General features: G+C 40.2%; 1 protein-coding gene across 39 annotated transcripts in view; it reads left to right on the top strand.

Annotated features, from left to right (window-relative positions):
* Nucleotides 1-21330, top strand: part of TENM3 (teneurin transmembrane protein 3) — a 1287129-nt gene that overhangs the window by 1092332 nt on the left and 173467 nt on the right. The window contains exon 1 of one of the 39 annotated variants that reach the window (XM_074541347.1): nucleotides 405-620. The exons of the other annotated variants lie outside the window; for them this stretch is intronic. Coding sequence (XP_074397448.1) covers nucleotides 566-620 — 55 coding nt within the window. The 5' untranslated portion in view covers nucleotides 405-565. Of the gene's footprint in view, nucleotides 1-404; nucleotides 621-21330 lie in introns of those variants that run through there. 39 annotated transcript variants of the gene reach the window in all.

Consider the following 21330-nt stretch of genomic DNA (forward strand, 5'->3'; position numbering starts at 1 on the left):
TCTTCATAGGATGCCTGCCTGATTTCATTGAAGGAAACCTGAGCAAGGCTGTGTTATTAATGAATTATGACAAGCCTTTTGCCTGTCAGGCAGAGAGGTTCCTGCTATCTCCTTTTAAGACAAAAACATAATGGAAGATGCTCAGCTGGGCAAGCTCTCTGATGATACTCCTTAAGTGCTCATCCCAGGCTGATGCGAATACGCAGAGAGCCGTGAAGCTGCAAGTGGCAGCGTTTAATACCGTCTCCCTCATAATGCCTGAATAATTTTCCGGAGAGCGATCGCCGCAGCTGCCGTGATCGTGGTTATTTGTTTATTTTTCACCTTATCCTGGCGGGCTGCTGACCGAGCTGATCTGCGGCGGGCGGGGGCTGCCGGGGGACACGGCGGCGTTCTCCGCTCGCAGCTCCGGCGCTCTCCTGAGCGTGTTGGGATCGGCAGCCGGAGCCCCAGCCCGGCTCCCGGAGCCCGGCACGCTTCCAGGGGCGGGCTCCCGGGCCACTCTGCCGGGGGAGCTGCGCGATGCTGGCGGAGGATGGCAAGGCGGCAGTGAGGGAGCCAGCTCATGTTTTTCTTAATGGATATTTGTGAGCAGGAAGGAGATGGCGTGGGCTGTCGGGGTGAGTTTACGGAGCGCGTTCCGCGATCTCCCTCCGGTCGGGCGGCTCATTATGTTAAACAGTGCAGCTTTTAAAGCGCCGTAGCTCTCCTTTATGTGCCTTGGCCTTCATTTGCTGAAATGCGTCAAGTTCGCGGTGCTCAAGTAATTTTGGAAATGGGATGTAATTACGAGGGTTTCTTATGCTTACCAACAGCTTTTTTGAACCAGTGTAATTATCATTACTTGTGGATACTGTAAATTGAATATCCCCTCCCTAATTACATTCAACTCAAGGGTTGGCTGCTTAAGCAGCCAAATAAGAAAAGTTCACCTGTTACTATAAATAGCAAATTGTTCTTTTAGTCTTCTGACCTTTAAAGCAAAGTGCTATGTTGTCAGGTGTACATTATAAAGATAGCTTGTAATTAGAGCTGTAATGAGGAATTCTGTTAGAATGGCTTTCTGAAAACTTCATCTATTCAGTGTTTTCTAACTGCGTGACAGAATTAAAGTTTCAGGGTGCTTTAGGACTTTTAAAGGGCTGGTTGCTGTTTTGCACCTCACCTGTTCTGCCGGGGATCTGTAGCTGCCAGTGCTCAAAGGCAGCAGCTGTAGCTGCAGCAACTTAGCCCTGCCCTTTGAAAACAACATCGGCTCAACAGAATGATTTACCTAGCGATCCAAGGGATTCTGTGATTAATTAATGTTTCTTCTGTCACTTCAGGAGACAGATTGTCACTGAATTTGTTGTGGGCAGCAGAAGAGAAAGAGAGAGGGATACAGGGGTAGTTGCCTGGTTGGTGGTGGTTGATTTTGGTTTTCTTTGGTTGACTAAAGTAAGTGCAGTCTTGCCGAAATGCCATCTCACCTGGTAGACGGACATGGAGCTTGAGTTAGTGAGGTGATGTGCCTTGAACTGCCTGGAGTTCAGTCTGCATCCTGTCACGGCATCACCAGTTCTGTGCCTTGTCTTAAGAATGCTGAAGGCATTTCTGTGAGGGGTTGGATTGACTCTCATTTATTTGTGGTGACTGAAATTTTTAGTGCATTGCTACCAGCTAATATTTACTTCGTGTTCTTCATTCTGCTTTAATTAAAATAATACTGTTTATTCCTGCAGAAGCTTTTTTGTTATTTGAGATAACTTGTATTTCCAGAGCTCATCCTGCTGAGTGTCCTTCATGATGTCTTTAAAACATGCTTGGGCAGCACAAATTGAAAAGTGCCTTCGAAAAAGAAAGAAACTTCAATTACTTCAACAGTAGAAAATTACAGCTGTAGGAAAAGAATAAAAAAGACCAACTTTATTTCATAGTGTAACACTATAGCATTTGAATAGAAATAATCACTAAGGGATTTTTTATGAAATGTAGGGCTAAAACAAAGGCAACAAATAATTTTTATCTTGGTCTGTTTTAAATGTGTTATTAGTCCATCTGCAGCAACTCTTAGCTAATAGTTTAAGCTAGTTAAATACTCCACATAGCTTTACTTCTTGTTAAAAAATACTCATGTTCATATTTTATACATTTGTGAGTTTAAAATTAGGTTAATAACTAATTATCACAATGCTTCTTTTTCTTCCAATGTATTCTCTCTCTTTTTGTATTTATTCTATTACATGACAGGCAAAGCTACTGTAAAAGTTGGGTATAGATTGTGGTGAGAGTATATTTCTCCTATACACAAGAGTGGGAATATGTGAAGTAAATAGATGGTATTTTATGCAAGTAAGTAGAGGGTACACCATAGGTGGCCACTGCTGATAGACAGAACTTGTGCCTGATGTGTAGCAATCCAAATAAAATCCAGAATGTTCTCATGGCTCATGAAATTAGACAAAGATACAAGTAATACCAGACCATTAGCACACAGACACGCCCTTTCTCATAAAAGCAAGATTTAGATGTTGTAGTAGAGATGTGTAGAGATTAGAAATCTGAAGGGCTAGATTTAATTTAGTTGTTCCCTGTTACAGAACCTCAGTAGGTAAAAGTGATTTTCTGTTAAGCACCAAAAGACTGGTTCCAGTGGCATCTTGAGCAGGCTATCTGATAGAGAAGAAAATGAGGAAAAGAGAGCAGGGAATAACACAAGACTTGGAAGATTTTTAGTTTAAATTGTTTTTACTTACCCTTTTGTGGGCGCTTGTACCAGCCCTTAAGGCTTAAAACCTTGTTGCTTCCAGGTGACATGGCAAAATGAATTTTAGTTGGCTGTATGCTGCTGGAGTGAAGGTAAATCTTCAAACTTGTCCTTTCCCAGGGACTTCAAGTACTGGGTAAAGCCTGTGCACTTAGCAGTAGGTAAGCTTTTGATGTATAGCAATGCCTTATAACAGCGCTCATTGGTTGTACGTGTAATTCGTCAGCCTCGTTTTTTGACTAGTTTATCTGCAAGTATGTGGAAGACCCTCTCTCCTTGCGTTTTGGATAGTCTTACAGAACTCTTGTCTGAAATGCAATCAGTGTTGAAACTGCTGTCTTTGTACCCCTAATTACAGTTCACTCATATGTTTTAAGATGCTTTCTGTTTTGCTCTAATCCTTTTAAGAGTAAACACAAAATACTCAGTGATGAAGCATGTTCCTGAACCATATCACTGGAAGAAGAGACAGTGTATGAACTGAGTGACATTACAAAGTGACATAATTGTGTTCTCTGCTTTGCTTCCTGTTCAGCTCCTAACAATGCCTAATATTTGGGCTGCTTTCTTCTGGCAGCTGAGCACTGAGCTGACATTTTGATGGCACTATTTATTGTAACCTCAAGGTCTCACTCCTGAGCGATAATGTTCAGCTCAGAGCCCATCACTGTACATGTGAAGTTAAGGTTATATTTTCCCATGTGCATCACTCTACACTTATCCACACTGAATTTAATTTACCATTCCATTGTCTAGTCACTCAATTTCATAAGGTCCTGTGATTCTTCACCATTTGCCCTCATCCTTACTGCCATGAATAAATTGGTATCATCTGCAAACTTGGTTACTTCAGTGCTCAGCTATCTTTCCGGGTCAATTACAGGTATGGGAAGGGGAGCAGATCCCAGTGCAGATCCCTGTGGTGTTCCCCTGGTAGGCTTCCTTCACTATGCAGGTTTGACCATTTACCCCTAATTTCTGGCTATGTCTCTTAACCAGTCACGTTTCTGTGCAGAGACCTCTGTTTTGCCATGGGTGCTTAGTTCCTTTAAAGGCCTTTGGTAAAGCACTTGTTAAATGCTTTTTTTAAAATTGATTGACTGGATCACTGGTTTCACATGTTTGTTTGAGCTATTGAAAGAATTGGGTTAATTTTGTAAGGCTGCACTTAATGAAAACTGAAATTTGATTCTTCTTAGACCCCACTTAGGGCCCACTTAGTCTTTTTGCTATTATAGTTTCTATTAACTTCAGTAGCATGTGGATGTCAGGTTTGCAGGTTGCTGTTCCCCTGGAGCTTCTCTGGGACCTGCATTAGCATTTGGCAGCACACTCGCCACATTGGAGACCTCGAGTAGCACGGCACTGTGGAGAGGGATGTTCATTAGTAATTCACTTATTCTCCCTTTTCAGTTTGCACTCTCAGGTGAATGCTGTCTAGTGCCAGCCATTTCTTACTTCATTCACAGGAAACTTTGGGGTTTTTTTCCCCATACTTCTGTAACACCCACCATAACAGAGTTCCTTGTTCCCACTAACATAATAATAATAATTTTAATCATAAATTAAAACCAAATCAGTTGTTAAAAGCTGAATTTGAAAAATGCAGATCTTCTGCTCTTATTTGCAAGTAACATACTATTACATTTTTCTTTGTTTGATTTTGTGTGTTTTCATTTTCCTTACTTGTGTTTGAGAGAATGATGCAAATGGTTGAAGGAAGGGCAAGATTTCATTTGCCAAAAAAAAAATTTTTAATCCTGGAAATTTATAGAGTTATTTCAGTTATATAAATCTGAGATGTTATTTCAAACCATGGTCTTCTGGAAAGGAAGTAATTTTAATTTGGCAATTTCTTTTTATTGAAAACACATATGTCCTCTATCAGTAATTATCAATCTTAAATTACATTAGACAAATTTTAGCTCATGGGTAATAAATGTGTGACAGCACCATGTGTGGTTTCTGAAGCTTTTGTCATATTTCGTTATGGGGGAATATTTATTTGACGTTCATCATTACACAGCTCCCATTCAAAACTGAATAAAAAACACCACTGAAGGATACTTTTGGGGTCGCAATCTAACATTTCTTTGGGCAAAGCTGTTTCAGTGTTTGTATTATATATTCAGATTTTAGGGATTTGGAAATGGATTTTAGTCACACTGGGCTTAAATTTTGAATATATCAAGTTGCTGAGCTCTTAACACCCTTAAGTGGAGTTCTCACTCTGCAAGGCAGGAGAGTATTGCAGGTGAAATCCTTGACAGCAGGTCCTTTTGCTTCTGGAAAGCAAAGAGCAGTAAAGCTTCTCAGGCGTCTGCAGAAGCGTAGCCATGATTTCACTGCGGAGCTCTGCTGACGGCAGCTCTGTCCCACTCAGTCCATGGAGGCACAGCAAGGGATTGGTCTGTGGTTTTATCTTACAGAAATGGGCTTTGTGGGCCTTTATAGGGTCCCGTGTGATGGAAAAACTGGCAGCTCTGATGCTCTAACTTCACTCTCCTCTGTGTTTCATATCCTGTCAGTCCTCAGTGGGAGAAATGACTGATTCCCTTTTTCTTCTGCCATGGGCATTCAGGGGCATGAGATCTGATTCATCACAGACACACCACTCAGGCTGATACTGCCATTGTGCTCGCATTGGAGGAATGAGAAAAGAGTACAGCTGTAACTGGGATTACAGCATGTTTCCAGTTATGCATAATGACTTGACCAATTACAGGAAGAAACAGTTTTTGTATTGGCATGTTTTCAGTTTGTCAAGGTGAAATTAGGTGAGGTGAAGAGAGAGAAAAACAGGGCAAAAATCGCTAAGTAATGTGGTAAAATGAATTACAAGTAATACATGGAACTAACATGATGTGCATTTAATTTAAGCAGTTTGGCAGACATAGGTTAAATGAAAGTTTACCTGTAGAACTGAGAACTGTTTATGTGGGACTTACTGCTTGATGGTGATTTTGTTCCTGTTCTCTCCCTTTGGAAAATTACTGTGTACAGACCAGAAAACTGAAGTACCGTCATAATTCTTCACTGGTACAGGGAAATGGCACATAAAAGAACTGCCAAGTTCTAGTCCAACTCTACTTTTTTAATGAGAAGTACATGCACTTTGTAGAATTACAGGTTTCAGGAAGACTTCCCCACATCTCTCCCCACTGAATTCATAATGTCTGGGGAAATCATTTTGGTTTTGCCTCCTGAAAGACCTCTTTGGCAATGTATTTTGGTAGTGTCAGAAACAGGACAAGGAACAAGTTGGATATCAGCACTCCAGTTTGCTGGGACATTGGCAAGACCCTGCTGTCAGATTTTGTATTGAGGGGAAAGAATCCCTGACAAGCCTGAATGACAAAAAGCTTTGAGGCCTTTCATCTTAGGTTGTGCTTTTAGGCAGCATCACCTGCCAGGATTACAGAGACGTATTACAGCCATGTTAAATCTAGTTCATTACAGGGATCTTGAGCATTGGTCTCCTAAGGACTAAAATCTATATAAAAATAATTTTTAAAAGTGTAGAAGAGAAACTATTTAACAAGAGGGTTTTTAAAGTTTGCTTCAAACAAAATAGATATAGAAGAAGACACAAAGTACTTTTTAAATAAAAAAAAATAGAAAAGTGAAAGTATGGATGATAAGAGGCATTATGTAGAAGATGGTGTGGTGTTTGGGAGATTTCTGAGGATATGCCAGGGACAGGCATGAGCTGTTGATTTGTGCATACCAGCAACTCATGACAGCTGATTTAGTACTAACATTGCCTTCTTTCTACATAGCATATCCAACATAAGACTGTGTAATCCATACACAGTGTTTTACACCTGCACAGAGTTTCTCTAAGACAACAATGTTGATCTCTAGATCTGATATCAGGCTTGATATTTTCTGGCCACAAATTGGCCATTTGTACTTCCGTTCTAAGTATATAATCCCAGTGACTATAGCAGTAGTAATGAAGCGTTGTGGATGGAAGTGCTCTTGGAGTTTACTCTTGGTAGCGAGTAAGAGTCCTCGAGAAAAACAACAAAGCTTGGTCTATTTTCAGACCTCCTATGGAGAGAGCAGCTACAGAATGCACAGATAAACTGGGAGTGACCATAAAATGATTTCAGTAGGTGACTTAAAATCCAGATAATTTATTTAGAGAGTTTTTTCAGTGTTCTCTCAGGGACTTTAGGGAGGCACAGCAAATAGCCTATGTGACAGGAAGACTTGCAGCCCTGTGGTTAGTTCAGTCAGGTGTCTGCTGCTGCCCTTCAAGGCCTGGCTGAAGTCTTTTGATGATTGGCCTCCTTTCCTCAAGCTCCCACTTGTCCAACACACAGCAGCAAGCCAGCCTAGCTCGCAGCCAGCACGCTTTCTGCTCCAGAAAGGCTTTTGGTGAGGAGGGTAACCAAGGCCAGGAAGTGTGAATTATTCTTCAGTCATCGTCTACTCCCAGCTGTCCTCTTTCCTGGCAGCAAGGGAGCAGGCAGGGACTGCGTTGGGCACAAACCCAGAGGTAATGCACATGCAGAACAGCCATTGTGTGTGTGTGTTTAGTAAATCCAGCTTTTTGGGATCCACCCTATTTGGCTGGATCTTTGCAGCCTGCAGACAGTGCTGCTCCTGCTGTGGTGTGGAGCTGAACCTCACTGTGGTAGCTGACATGGCTTGATGCGTGTGTTGCCAAATGTACCATCATTTCACTGGTGACACTGAGAATAATTTCTGAACTTCACTGGTGTGGGCACTGTCTACTTAAAATGTAGACTGGAGGAACAACTAGCAGATTCCTCCTTTTTGCCTGTTTATTTTAGGTCTTAATAGACTTAAGTATTTCAGGACTCTGTAGTAAAATAAATGCCTGAGGGAGCCTGAAATGTTCACACATAACTAGGGCTGGCAGGAGAACAAGAATTCAGTGTCATGAAAAATTTAGCAGACTTGGCATTCATCTTGATGAGGAACTAAACACAGTTCTTCAGAGATTTTAATGAAAAAAAAGAGGGATAACAAGTTGCTCTGCTATTAGCTGCAGGCTATTAGCTGGGGCACTCACCTGGAAGGTAGGAGACCCAGACTTAATCCTCTGGCCCGAATCAAGCAAAACATTCAAGTGTCTTTTCTCTGTCTCTGCTGGTTTGTCACCCTGACATGGCCCCAAAGTTGGGGATACCATCTGAGATGTCTCTTCAGCAGCAGGTGGGAGCAGAGGTAGTTCTGTGTGTCTTCTGGTCTTGAAGAGTCTGCCTGGTGTGTGGTTGTGGGACAGTCCATAAGAATTGCCCAACTGTCTCTACTTAGCCCATTGTTTTTTTAACTTGTCTTGAGTTTGCTTTCATGAAAAGTAAGCAATGATACTACCACTATTACCTGTGTCCTTGTGTTATCCCATATACATGTCCCAAAGTGCTGTAAATAATTTCTACATTTATTTTAGTATGCCAATGCTTTACATTAAATGGCATAATTCATTGACTGGTGCTACAATTAACATGCCACCATGTTCATAATTTTTTAGTGGTATTTTAGTGAAATGAATTAATGAATTAATGTAAAAGAAAAGGTTTCTGAAAATTTTTTATTGTGATGTGAGGGAAAATAAAGAGTGTTCATGAAATAAATAAAAGACTAAGGAAAGGTAAGAGGGAGAAAGGTAGAGATTTCCTTAGTTGTAAAAGGGAAGGCCAAGATACTGGGAAGCGTTGTCCCTTGGAGGTCACAGGTGCAGGTTCACTGCCTTGGCTTCACATGTGTTGTGCAGTTCTCAGAGGTTTGTTTCCTGCTGGATTTGCAGCAGTTCATAACCTTTGCAGGGGATTGGAGGCATGCAAGATAAAAACACAGTATTTTGCAAAGCAAACAGGGGAGAGAATATGCATTTCTGCCCTCAAACTGGGATCCTGGTAAGAGATGCCTGAAGTAAGAAGACAATTTGATGCATTCTGCCCAGTAACTTTACAGTCAACTCACATGACAGCCCCTCCTTCAAAGGCTGTCATGTGAGTTGAATTTTTTCATTTGGTTTTTATGGATAACATCAATGAAGACTATTTTGAGCCAGGCATGGGAGGGGAAGAGCTGAATGCATTTAATCCAATAGATTCCATGAAAAGAGACTGTGACCATAAAAACATAAAAAAAGCAGTTTGGTATTATTGTTTAGGATGAATTGTTTTCTGCTAATCAGGCATTTTCATAAATGTATTTTCCCTCCAAATGGGTATGCTGTTATTCCCATGGAGCAGCTGCAGTAACATATCATACTGCATGTTAGGATTTTTTTCTTTCAAATGGAATGATGTATGAGTCACTTATGCCTGAAACATAGTACAACTTATTACGCTATCGTTCATACCACATCTTCTGAAGTAAATAGATCCAAAAAGACACTTGCAGTGAAAGTTGGATTCCTAAGAGTTTGTATAGGCTGATAAATGTTATGGGTTGATGCATCATTTTTATTCACAAGAAATTTGTGTATGGTTCTTAATATCACTGCCTGCTCACCTCAGCACACATAATCTTAACATCAGTGAGGCAGAGGGCTTTGTATTAAACTGCATTGATTAACAGCCTCCTGTAGTCATAGGATCTGACTTTGAAGTATCCTGTGATTTGTTTTTTGCTTGTGCATCTGAAGAGTCTGACCAAGAATTGACTTTGCCAGCTGTAACTGCTTAGAAATATACAATGAATGGTAACTGCGTCAGAAAACATGTAAAGAATGAATATTAGGACTGCCACCATATCTCAAAGATAAATAACAAATACAAACAAATCACAAAAAAAGGGCATCTCAGATATCTGAGCAAGAGAGCTAGGACTATTCCTTTATCTCTTCATGTAGAAATCATGGCATTTCAAGTGTGGAGGCTAATTTAAGTTATATGTAGTAACCAACTACATGTTGAATGTAGAAAACTGCATGTGCATTAGGCATTAACATGCCAAAGCACAAAATCAATGAAATGTGGGTAAACCTGATTTCAGTTCTGTGTTTCTTCTTTTCTCCATGCTTATAAATTGCATTTTATAAGGTCTGATCCTTTCAGAATGAGCATCTTTTAAGTGTTCCTGCATAATCTCTTCCTTACATGGTGCTGCATTATCAAGCATTGTATAAAATTAGTTATTTTGTGTTGATATGAATGCACACAAAGTCAAGCCATTAGCTGAGTTTTTTAGGAGCTGCTCTCATAATAGGTTGCATTACATCTTTTCATAAAAGAGGCATTGTGTGAATACAAATGTAATCTTGGCCAAGAACCTGTTTAAAAGTGTCTTGCTCAGAGGGGAAAAAAACTAGTCAAGTAAGAAATTTGTTCATGCCTTTTCTTATCAGTAAGTACTTTGGTAGATGTTTTGGCAGTAGAGATTTGTGAACATTGGCGGGAAGGCGTGGCTGGTCTTGGAAAGCACGTGCCATAATGTAAATGGGAATTTTAGTTTTACAGGACAGGGCTTCCAGACCAGTTGTTCTAAATGCTTTCTGTGCAGTAACTGGTTTTTATCTGTCAGCTTTTACTGGTAATGAAGGGGGCATTTTGAAAGTAGAATATGTCAACATTATTATTTTTTTCAGGAACTCAGAGACTTGTATATTTTCTACTGGCATTCCTACTGTTTAGCTGAAGAGCAGTTGTTTCAGAGTTTGCAAAGCACTCAGACAGCAATTTCCTTTCATCCCCATTCAAAGAGATGGATAACCTCTGCCTGCTGGCAGATATGGATGGCCCAGCTGGCGTGTCCCTTGTCCCTGGACCAAGGCCCAAGGATTCTGGAAGCAGCTTGGTAAAGAGGGTTTGTTACCCTTGGCTCCACTCAGGCATAAACAAGCATTTTCTCTATTTTGGACTTTCTTCCCAATCTTTTGGTCCTTTTCTATTTTCTTTGAGATAAAACTACTTCACAGTAACTCGTGTGGTTTACTTTACTATGGTTTTTACTATTCTGAAGTGGTCAAGTTGGCAAAGAAATAAAGATTATGATGTTACTGCTGGTTTTCATAGCTAATATTTCATGAAACGTTATTAGAATGCCCTTTTGTTCATCAGCTCATAACTTTATAAAAAGCACTCTTGGACTGAAATTTGCTATGTTTAGTCTGAGGCCAAAGGTATTTTTTCAACTCCATTCAGCATTTTTTGACCTACCTAAGCTAATGTGAGGGGTTTGTATATTTATTTAAGAATTGCTAAGTCTGTATTCTTTTGAACTTTAATGGATAACTAACCCTATTTGAAATTTATGGTTATATATTGTACATATTGCTAGTGCACTTATCCAGTCCTGCCAAGTGTAAATGCAGATAAAATGGTAAAAAATTAAAAGCTATCAAACAAAAGACTTATATACTAGTCAAAATATATTCCATTTTAGATACCAATAATTTCTTACAGTGGGAGAATGACTAAAAATATGCAACTCTGTTGTGCTTCACAAAATTTTCTCATCAGCTAATACATTATTGCTTATATCTTCAGGCAAAAATAAGGGACTTGGGGTTTTTGTTTAATGCTGAGTTTCCAGAGACATCTAAACACAGAGTCCAGCTTTCTCTCAGTTCTCAGTACCTTACAGATTTTATTGTTCTCAGTTTTCTAAATAATTCCTCAATGAGGCTTTGTCAAAAATCTTGCCCCAGAATGCCACCTCTGGCCCATTTCAACACTGCTCCCTTAGCAGCTTTGGTAGCGAGCTGACTTCAGTGATCATGCAGTGGGTTTTCATTTAAGCTTTCCAGCTTCTTGCCTGTGGTGGTCTATTTGTTTCTAAAATAGAAACATTTTCTCCACATGGGCAAAACTGATAAGTTCTTTTCCAACAGAGAAATAAATTACATAGTAGTTGTAATGAGACATCGATGTCCAGTAAATGTCCTGTTGCTTGTGAGAGCGGTACTGTGGGAGACAACAGTCAGTAATTTTCTGGTAATTCTCTAATTCCTCCCCTCCCCAAAATTCCTTTGTTAAGGAGTCACATTTAATGCAGCAGAAAAAAGCCTGAACAAGAAATAAAACTTGAAAGTTCTGCAAGAAGGAAAGGGCTTTTGATAGTGAAGCAACAAGGAACTACCAAGATTACCTATTTTGGTGGAGCTAACAAGAATACCTATTTCAGTGGTGTTACCTTGAGGCCCTTCCAGAGTTCACCACTGGTTAGGTGAGTTTGATGTTTCAGTGGCAGGACTGCTCTCTCCTTTCTCATTGCTAAAGGTGTGCTTTTGTAGGCATGGGGCAGTTCTTTAGTGTTATGGGAAATTTTATGGGTTTGCCTCAGTTCATTGGGAGAAGGCAGGGAGCAGCAGCATGATGTTTTCGTGTGCATGGAAGGCTCTGGCAGCAGTGCTGCTCAGCATTGTGCTGGTCCCTGCAGAGCTGTGCTGGGAGGCACCCAGAGCTCCTGGGGGAGCATGTGCTGCTCTCTGGGGCAGCTGGCAATCAGAAGCTGCTGAAGGTGGCAGCAGTCATTGTATCCTTCCTTCTCCTCCTCTTCTTTTGCAATGATACAGCTCTCGTCTTTTGAAATAGCTACAATCCAAAAAATGCCGCTCACAGGGATGTAAATAACCACACTAAAAGAACTAATTGGTCAGAGCATGGTGCTGATAAGACCAAGGTCATGGGTTTGATCCCCATTTACTTGAGATGGGCTTGGTGATCCTTGTGGGTTCCTTCCAAATCAGAATATTCTGTAAGCCTTGTGAATAATAAAAAATAGGATTATTTTTGTAAGTAAGGTTGATAGAAGTCTTTTTCAGCAGTTTGTTGCTCTTTGTTCACATCTATCAAAATCTCTTTAAATTGCTATGTTTCCTTCTGAGAAAACGAGTCTTATTCTGTGGTCTGCAAGCATAAGCAATTTGATGTCATTAGGAAGTTCTCTGGATGCTTTTTTTTTGAAGATGATGTTCCCTTTATGGCAGGCTGTAAGGCAGTGGCCACACTGGTAGCAAAAGTAGGCAAAACTGGTATCCCTGTCATTGCTTAGACTGCTTTTCTCATGTAGGACCCAGCAGAATTAAGAAAACCAAATTTAGTTAATTAGTATTTAATGTCACTCTTCTTTAAACTGCTTCTTACAGGGGTGGGAGGAATGAGGGTGGGAAATTACCTGATTCCAAAACTGAATGATTTGTGAATCATTCTCAGAAGGTTTATTTCCTCATTAAGCAGCCTCTCTCCCACTCCCTTGCAAAAAACCTTCACTTTGTCTGGTGTTCTTCAAGATGCATTTCCTGTCCTGTTCAAAAAAGACATTTTCTGTTCCTCCTTATTTAGCCCAAAGCAACTGTGAAAATACAAAGTGCATCGACTACCACTGAGTTATGTTGGAAGAATGATAAACCAGATGTGACATGGCTCAATCCATTTCACCTCTAATAATAAAAAGTCATGGATAGGAAGAACAAAGAAGCATTTCTTCAAAGGTTACTTGTATAGGTGATTACTCTTTATGAATTGTTATCTGAAAGAGTACCAGCATCCAGAAAAATTACAGTCTTTTACAAAGGTCAGGATTGAGAGTGGAAACTTGGTAAACACTTCAGCATCATTGCTGAGTGAATGTAAGACAGACTCAGAGTGGCTGTCCTTCCTACATTGATTGTACTATCTGCCAGCTGCTCCATTTTTGATCCTTCGTTCCATTTCTGGAAATGCAGGAAAAAGAAAAAACTCTGGTGGGTTTTTTCCTGGTTTTAGCTTGCGTCTGTGGCATGTTTATAGTATGGATTTTTTGAACATGAAAATCCTGGCAGGCATTTGGGAAGGGCTGGTTTCTTTCTCACAGCGCTGTGTAATGCTTAGTTTGGTTTGTGTGTGAGTCGATGAATAGCGAGTAGAGAGAACGACTGGCTGCGCATTCCCCGTACCTGGGAGATCTCTCCTGCCCTCTCCCTGCCCCAGGCAGTGGTCACTGAAGCAGTAGGCCCAGGTAGATGTGCACAGCCACGGAGGGCTCTGGCTGAGGCAGAAGTGATTGGCCATGCAGGGTGCCTTTTGCAGGGCTCGGTGCGGAGCTGTGCGTGCGTGCCTGCGTGTGGAGCACCCCTGCACCTCTGCCTGTGCCTGTGCTTGAGCAGGCGCCAGCTGCTGTGGTAGCAAAGGGCCAGGTCTGTGGCCAAGTTACACAGGAGCCAGATGGCACCCCAGGAGCTTCCCTCCATGCACAGTCCAAGTGCTGCAGGCCCTTGGAGACCTTCTGGCCCTGATGCTCCAGCTACTGAGTGCTGGCTGCCTGCAGGTCGGCTGCGAGCGGCACTTGGCCAGGCCAAAACTGCGAGTGCGCCGCTTGTACAGCCAGGTCGGTGGCTGAGCTGGTGTCTCCTTGTCCTGCTGTGCTGTATGAGACTCCCTCCCATCACAAGGCAGAGGAGTCTGAATCCCAGCAGATGCTCTAAATGGAGAAGTGACATTTTCATGTGAGAACTTCTGCGTCTCGAGTGAAGAGAGGAGTTAATCGGAATATTTTGCAATCTGGCATTGATTTCAGCTTGCTTCTGTCCAAAGCTATGCCCCCAACTGCCCAGAAGAGATGAATGTTTTTCTAAAAATACAGAGACCTATCACTTAAAATCATTTTCTTAGTAGAATGAAGATTTTCACTTTTCAGGGAATAGCTCTCTGTTCCCTTCCAGTATTTTTCATGTGCACTTTAGTTAATATTGGGGGAAATAAACTGGAAGATTCAGTTGAGCTGAGCAGAGTAGCTCCTAAAAAAAAAAAAATAAACCCTGGATGCTAGGGATGCTTGAGGTTTTGGTTCAGCTTATGGACTTTGTGCATAGGTGAGTGGACCCTTGCTCTCCACCTGGCTCTGAATTTATAAGGTGATTCTTTTTGAAAATAATAATAGTAAAAAAAAATATTTTTCTGTAGTAAGAAGAAAGAGCTGTGCATTTTGGTTAGGATTCTGTGCCAGTTAAGGCTCAGATTCTGCAATTTCTTTACAGACAAAACTCCCATTTAAAGCAAAAATGAGCACTGCCTGAACTCAGGACTGAAGATGGAGCTGTTGTGGTCATGCAGTCTGACCCCTGTGAGAACAGGGCACTCCTTTTCATTTAACAATCTGCTGAGCAGCAGCTGTTAACTTTTTGAAACAACCAAAATGCTTCAAAACATAAAGTGTTTGCTTCAGAAATGCGTGTCAGTTCTAAGGCATAACCATTTTTCTTAAGAACTCTCTCTCTTTTTTGGAAGATAATTGCCAGTTTTATATTACAGATTCTGCTTATTATATTCCCAAGAGGGAAAAAAATTACAATATTTCAGGCCATTATTTGTGTGGCTTTCTAATGGATTAATTTTGTTTTTCAAATCAATGTCCTCTGATTATGGTTTTTGTACTGTTTTAGCTTTTACATCCTATAGAAGTAGTTACAACTTTTGTGAGTTAGAATACATGTCAATATAATACATCTGTTTTGTTTAGAAATGCTAACTTTTTAAAGAAATATAGGAAAAATAGATGTAATTTGTGTTTAAAGTTTGCATCTGACATGAAGGCACAGTTCATTAGCACTCAGAAGGATTTGAAACTTCAAAAGTATACCTCCCCATTCATGGGTAGAAGGGTCATTATCCATTATGCTTACAAATAAAGCAAAACACAAATGGAAAATCCACAACAGATCACAAGAATCATTTCCATGCATTTGAAAGTATTTATTTTAAAAAGAGTTCTTGGCATGTAATTTCGTCTCACTGCACTGTTTTTCACTGTAGATGGATTAATACAGTCTTAGTTATATGTGTCTATATATTTGGAAGACTGTCTATGCATGTATTTCCTTGGGGAGGTCTTCACAGTAGCTACTGCAGTGGTCAGTTCTGGATAAAGAGAACTGTGTTGGTTATAAATAATTGTTCTTTGTGTGCTATATAACAGCACTTTTTGGTAGTTCCATTTGCATGTAGAGTATTAATTAAGAGATAACTGTCACTGCAGGTTGGCTGCAGAAGGCTGCAGGATCCAGCAGAGAGATAAATGCCAATGCCAAGTCATACAGGTTGGAGAGCATACAGGAAGTCCATAATGAAAAATTAGTTTAAAATTAAAACTCACTTGTTACTGACTTACTGTTTTATATGCAGAGATGAAAAGGTCCAAAATGCAGTTGTTAAGGGTTCTACATACCAGGTGCAGGGGCTTGGGGGTTTTTAGGAGCTTTTTTTGGGTGAATCTTCATGTGATGGACTAGAAATTGAAATTTTGGGATGCGATCAGTAAACTTGTTAGGAGGGTATAGGTGCCCTTTTTAACAAGAGTGTGTACAGCTTTCAGCACACTGGGAAGTCTTAGAACAGATTGCAAAGAGTCATCTCAGCTTGATTCAGAAGGCTTGTAAGTGTCCTTCATGTTTGAAAGTGTTTTGGTTTCTAATTAATTTAGCCAGAAGACATGTTATTTCTGACCTTCAAAAACCGCTGTCTGTCTCATCCAAGTTTTACAAGACCCTTAAACTGTTTTCTTAAAAAAAAAAACCAAAACCTGAAAACAAAGCAAAAACAACCAAAAAAACCCAAACAGCAACCTGCCTTGTCATGTTGTGAGCAGCAGAGCACAAAACAGATATATAGCTATTCTTAGTGATCCATTATAATGTGTTTTTCCACAGTATGGGGTCTGGGTTTGGGTTTATATGACATAGTAGGGCCATTTAATATAACATGAAATCTTCATTTCCATTAACTCACCAGCAAAAATCCCATTAATTTCAGTAGAGAGATATCTACTTTGCAAATTGTAATATAATACAATTTTCTTACTGACATTGAAGTCACTAAGAATCTCTTTACCACTTCAAAATAAGCCTCTCCTTCTGTGTGCTTGAGATGAAGATAGAGGAATTTTTTTTTCTGCAGTCTCAGTGACAAGGGGGCTGCCAACACTGTGAATGGAAAACTGCACTGTTCTGCCATAGCTAAACAGCCTAAACAGAGCTGTCTACTGTTGTATTCTTTAAGCAGCCATCAGAAGTTGTGCGTAAGTTGAGTATAGGATTTATGCAACCTGATTGAGGTGAAAATAATGGCCCTTCAAATTTTTATAGTGAAATTACCTTTTCAAAGTATGTAACTTGCAATGCATCTTATGGAAGTAGGTTGATAATGCCAGAATTTTAGGGACAGTCTAGATATATGAGCAACAGTTCAGCATTAAAGAAATTCATGAAGCAATGAAAACTACACATTTTTAAGATCATATTTCAGCTCAAGAAAGTTTTCATTGCTTCATGAATTATAGTCAGAAAAATCTAATTTATAATAAGAATAGAAAATAAACAAGTTTTTTTTTCTTTCTTCTTAGTGTCATTGCCAGCAAAGTCTCTCTGCTTTAAGAGTTTGAATCTAGCAGGAAGATTTCATAAGTGCACGTGTTTTAAGGCTCCTCAGATGACCCAGAGTCTCTATTTCAGCTCACCCACCCTGCAACAGCAGGAGGTCATGACTACTGCTTCTCTCCCATCCTACTTTTCTCTTAAATGCCATTTTCTAAAAGTCTCTAGCACTGCTTTCTCTAAAATACATCTAATGGAGATGCAGTTCATCCTGGCACTCACTGGTGTTGTTGAAGCAAAGTGTTTCTCTCTTGCAGCTGGTGACCCATAGAGGATGAAAGCTGAGCAGTTGTTGGGTTCATTCTTTGAAATACCATGTAAATAAGCTTAAATGCTGTGAATAGCTTCTTCCTTTTTTTTTTTTTTTAAGGCAAGGCAACTTGTACATAACTGTAAACTGGGGAAGTTGGGTAGCACCAATTGACAGAGGCTCAGCTTTAGACTTAGTTGAGCCTTAATGTACTTAAAATAGAAATTTCTGTACATTACTACCAGTCCATTGTTGCAGTCTTCCCCATTATTTATTTGCTATCTTTTTATGGGTTGCACTTACCATACTTGTTCCACTGAGCTTTTCAATATGTGACATCAGTTCTGCTTCCAACTTGTCATTTGTGCCACGTTTTAAATCAGTGCTGATTGTGGCAGAAAACACTGCAGATTTTTTTATGTAATTACTTTGTACATATGTATTTAATGTATCTATTATTAACTCAGGTGTATTTCTTTTTTAATGTTCCTCTTACAACCTATTTTCATTGTATTTTACTTTCTTTGGGGACTCATATCGTTATGTATTCATATCCAAATGTATTCATCTCTTCACATATTGCTGTATTGAATCTGTTCTTGCTGGAGTTTGGCTGTATTTTGCATCTTCACATAAGCTAATTTTTTTGAAGTACAGAAAGGTCATTTAAAGTCATATGTTTTCAATTATGAAAATGCTAACAAAATCAAGGGTCTTTTTCCTCATAACGGACCTAAACCATGAGATTTAAGTACTCTTAAGTCCAGTATATTTGCCTGTGAAAAAAATACCTTATTGTTGAATCAAGTTCACATATTAAAAACAAGAACTTTTGCTTTTCTAAAATACAGGCATGAAAGTCAAAGCAGAAGAACCAAATGTTTTGCTAGGTGGTTACCAAAAGAAGCAGAATGGGGAGAAAATCAGAAGTATTATTTTTTGAGTTTTCTTAGAATGAAATATTCGTAGTGTTGTATGCTTCTAGGCTATATGGAAAAAGTGTCATAATCAATCTAATTGGCTTTTGTTATACTTAATTATTTTTATGATTTACAAATGAGTTTGTACAGACTTCAAGAGGTGATATTGCCAAATATTTTTAAATGCCTTTCATTTCATATAAAGAATTTGAAAGGAATATGCACATCATTTACGATTCCTCTAGAAAGTGTTTTAAGTATTTTTTTTCTTAATGTGTAGCTTATTCTATAAATGGCAGTATAGATAGCTATCTGTCTTTTCACTTGGAATCAAAGAGGAGCTCACTGCAAAAATCTGCTGGTTCTGGATGAAGATGTACAGAAATAGGTGTCCCAGCTGGTTGGCCTAGGGTTCTTGTGAAAAATTGGCTCATCGTATAGCTGGCTCCCTTTTCTCTGCAGGCCATGTAACTTTGTGACAAGAAAGCAAAAGGAGGGCTGGGGAGAATAGCCATCCTTTATTGGGTGAAGGTGGAAAATACAGTGAGGAAGGATGAGGAAGAATCTGAGGTAATTTAATGACTTCTTTGCCTCAGTCTTTAGTAGTAAGACCAGTTGTCTTCAAGGTCCCCAGCCCTTTGAGCTGGAAGACAGGAACAGGCAGCAGAACAAGCACCTGTAATCCAAGAAGTAGTAGTCAATGACCTGCTATGCAACTTAGACACCCACAAATCTATGGGGCTCAACCCTGGGGTACTGAGGGAGCTGGTAGAAGAGCTCAGCAAGCCACTTCCAGTCATTTACCAGCAGCAGTGTGAATGTCCCAGGTGACTGGAAGTTGGATAATGTGACACTTACCTACAGGGAGAGCCAGAAGGAGGTTCCAGGGAAGTCCAGAGTTGTGAGCCTGACCTCAGTGCCAAGGTCATGGAGCAGATCATCTCCAGTGCCATCATGCAACGTGTACAGGACAAACAGGAGATCAGGCCCAGCCAGCAGGGGTTTACAAAAGGCACATTCCTCCTGACCAACCCAGTCTCCTTCTGTGACAAACTGACCCCCTTAGTGGATAAGGGAAAGGCTGTGGATGTTGTCTACCAAGACTTAAAGTTCTTGACACTTTCTCCCACAACATTCTCCTGGAGAGCCTGGCTTCCCATGGTGTGGCTGGGTGTCCTCTTTGCTGGGTTAAAAACTGGGTGGGCAGGCCCAGAGAGGTGGTGGTGGATGGATGGTGGCTACTCAGAGTTCCTCTGGGCTCAGTACTGGGGCTAGTCTCAGTCTGGCTAGAGTTCCTCTGGGCTAGTCCTGTTCACATTTTTTATCAGTGATCTGGAGAAGATCTGGAGAAGATGCCCTCGTTCAGCTCACAGATGACTCCAAATTGGGCAGGAATTTTGGTCTACTGGGGATAGAAGGTTCCACAGAGGGATCTGGACAGACTGGATCAATGGGCTGAGGCCACTTGTCTGATGTTCAACAAGGCCAAGTTCTGGATCCTGCACTTGGGTCACAACTCCATGCAATGCTACAGGCTCGGAGGAGACTGGCTAGAAACTGTCTGGCAGAAAAGGAGATGCTGGTTGACTGCCAGCTAAACATGAGCTAGCAGTGTGTCAGGAAAGTTTAGCTTGAATACTAGGAAAAAATTCTTCCCTTAAAGGGTGATCACAACTTGGAACAGGCTGCCCAGGGAAGTGGTTGAGTCTCTGTTCCTGGAGGTGTTTTACAGACATGTAGAGGTGGCATTTAGGGACATGATTTAGTGGTGGACGTGGCAATGCTGAGTTTAAGGTTGGACTCAATGATCTTAAAATTCTTTTCCAGTCTAAATGATTCAATGATTTTAAGACCTGCCTGCTGGAATTAGGTTTATTTATAAAAAGTTGCATAACTTCCTGGTGGTCTCACAGCTCTAATCAATTGATTTTTGCAGTAGCAGAGATGTGTCCCTGCTGAGTGTAGTGGTGGGAGCTTTGCCAATACCCTTGCACTTCCACCCCGCACCTGACGCGCGGTGTGTTCTGAACTGAGAAATTCAGTAAACCAAGGGTGCATGTTCTGCATGGCTACTCCTCGCTGCAGTGCAGTGTCAGCTAGCCATGTCACACTGAGACAATTAATAGATTTGAATAAATGGGGAAGTTTACAAAACAGTTAAGAACCTTGGACACGACACATTTTCAGGCAGCATGATATTTTGTATTTGATTATGATTTGTGCAATCAGGGCTCTGTTATGCCTGAAAGGTAATGAGTGTAAATTGAGAAGGAGAAAGGAAGCATATTGAGAAGTGTTACATATAAGTCCAAGGATACTACTGAAATGTTGACTTGCTTCAAACAATACATATACATCTGGAACACATTACTGTAGCTTTCCTCTAAGAGAGGTCCAAAGCAAGTAAAGGAGGTTTATTCCAAGATAAAAAATAAATATTACAAAACCCCCTACTTTTTTTATTGGAACTATTCAAAAAATGAAATATAACTACTACTTAAATCGGTTTAAGTATACCATAAATAATGCATTAAATAGTCCATCAAGAAATAACCACAAATTCAGGCTACTGAAGCAAGCAATGTAAAAAGTTAAGGTGTAGCAAGAAAACCTGTTGGCATTTTATCTCGAACTACAAAATATGCCCATTCTCTACTTCTAAATTCACAAGTTGAGCCCTGTACAATGTCATTCCTCCATACTTTTTATTTCCCTTATTGTAAACCTTGGATTTTATACAGGAGTTACTTGACTAATAGCAAGTGCTCACTTTCCTTCCAGGACCAAGCCTCCATCTTAAATTATAATGATATGTGCTGTTCACCACAAGAAGGGCTGAATTATATGTGGAAGTATTAAGTAAATAGTTTGTGGTGAGGCTGTCATAGGTTTCTTCTCAAGGAGGCCAATTGGTAAGGACTTAGCAACATATTTTAGAGATATTTAAGATCCTATATGATGGTATAAACTGAATGTGAAAGAAAAAAATTAATAATTAGCATGATTCTAGCAGTGTACAAGGGAGGTGGAGGGAAAGTAATTCAAGCTACTGGTGCCAGTATGATTTATTAACACTGAGAAG

This window comes from Zonotrichia albicollis, chromosome 5, assembly GCF_047830755.1.
Source record: "Zonotrichia albicollis isolate bZonAlb1 chromosome 5, bZonAlb1.hap1, whole genome shotgun sequence".
In the NCBI taxonomy this organism is placed as follows: Eukaryota; Metazoa; Chordata; class Aves; order Passeriformes; family Passerellidae; genus Zonotrichia; species Zonotrichia albicollis.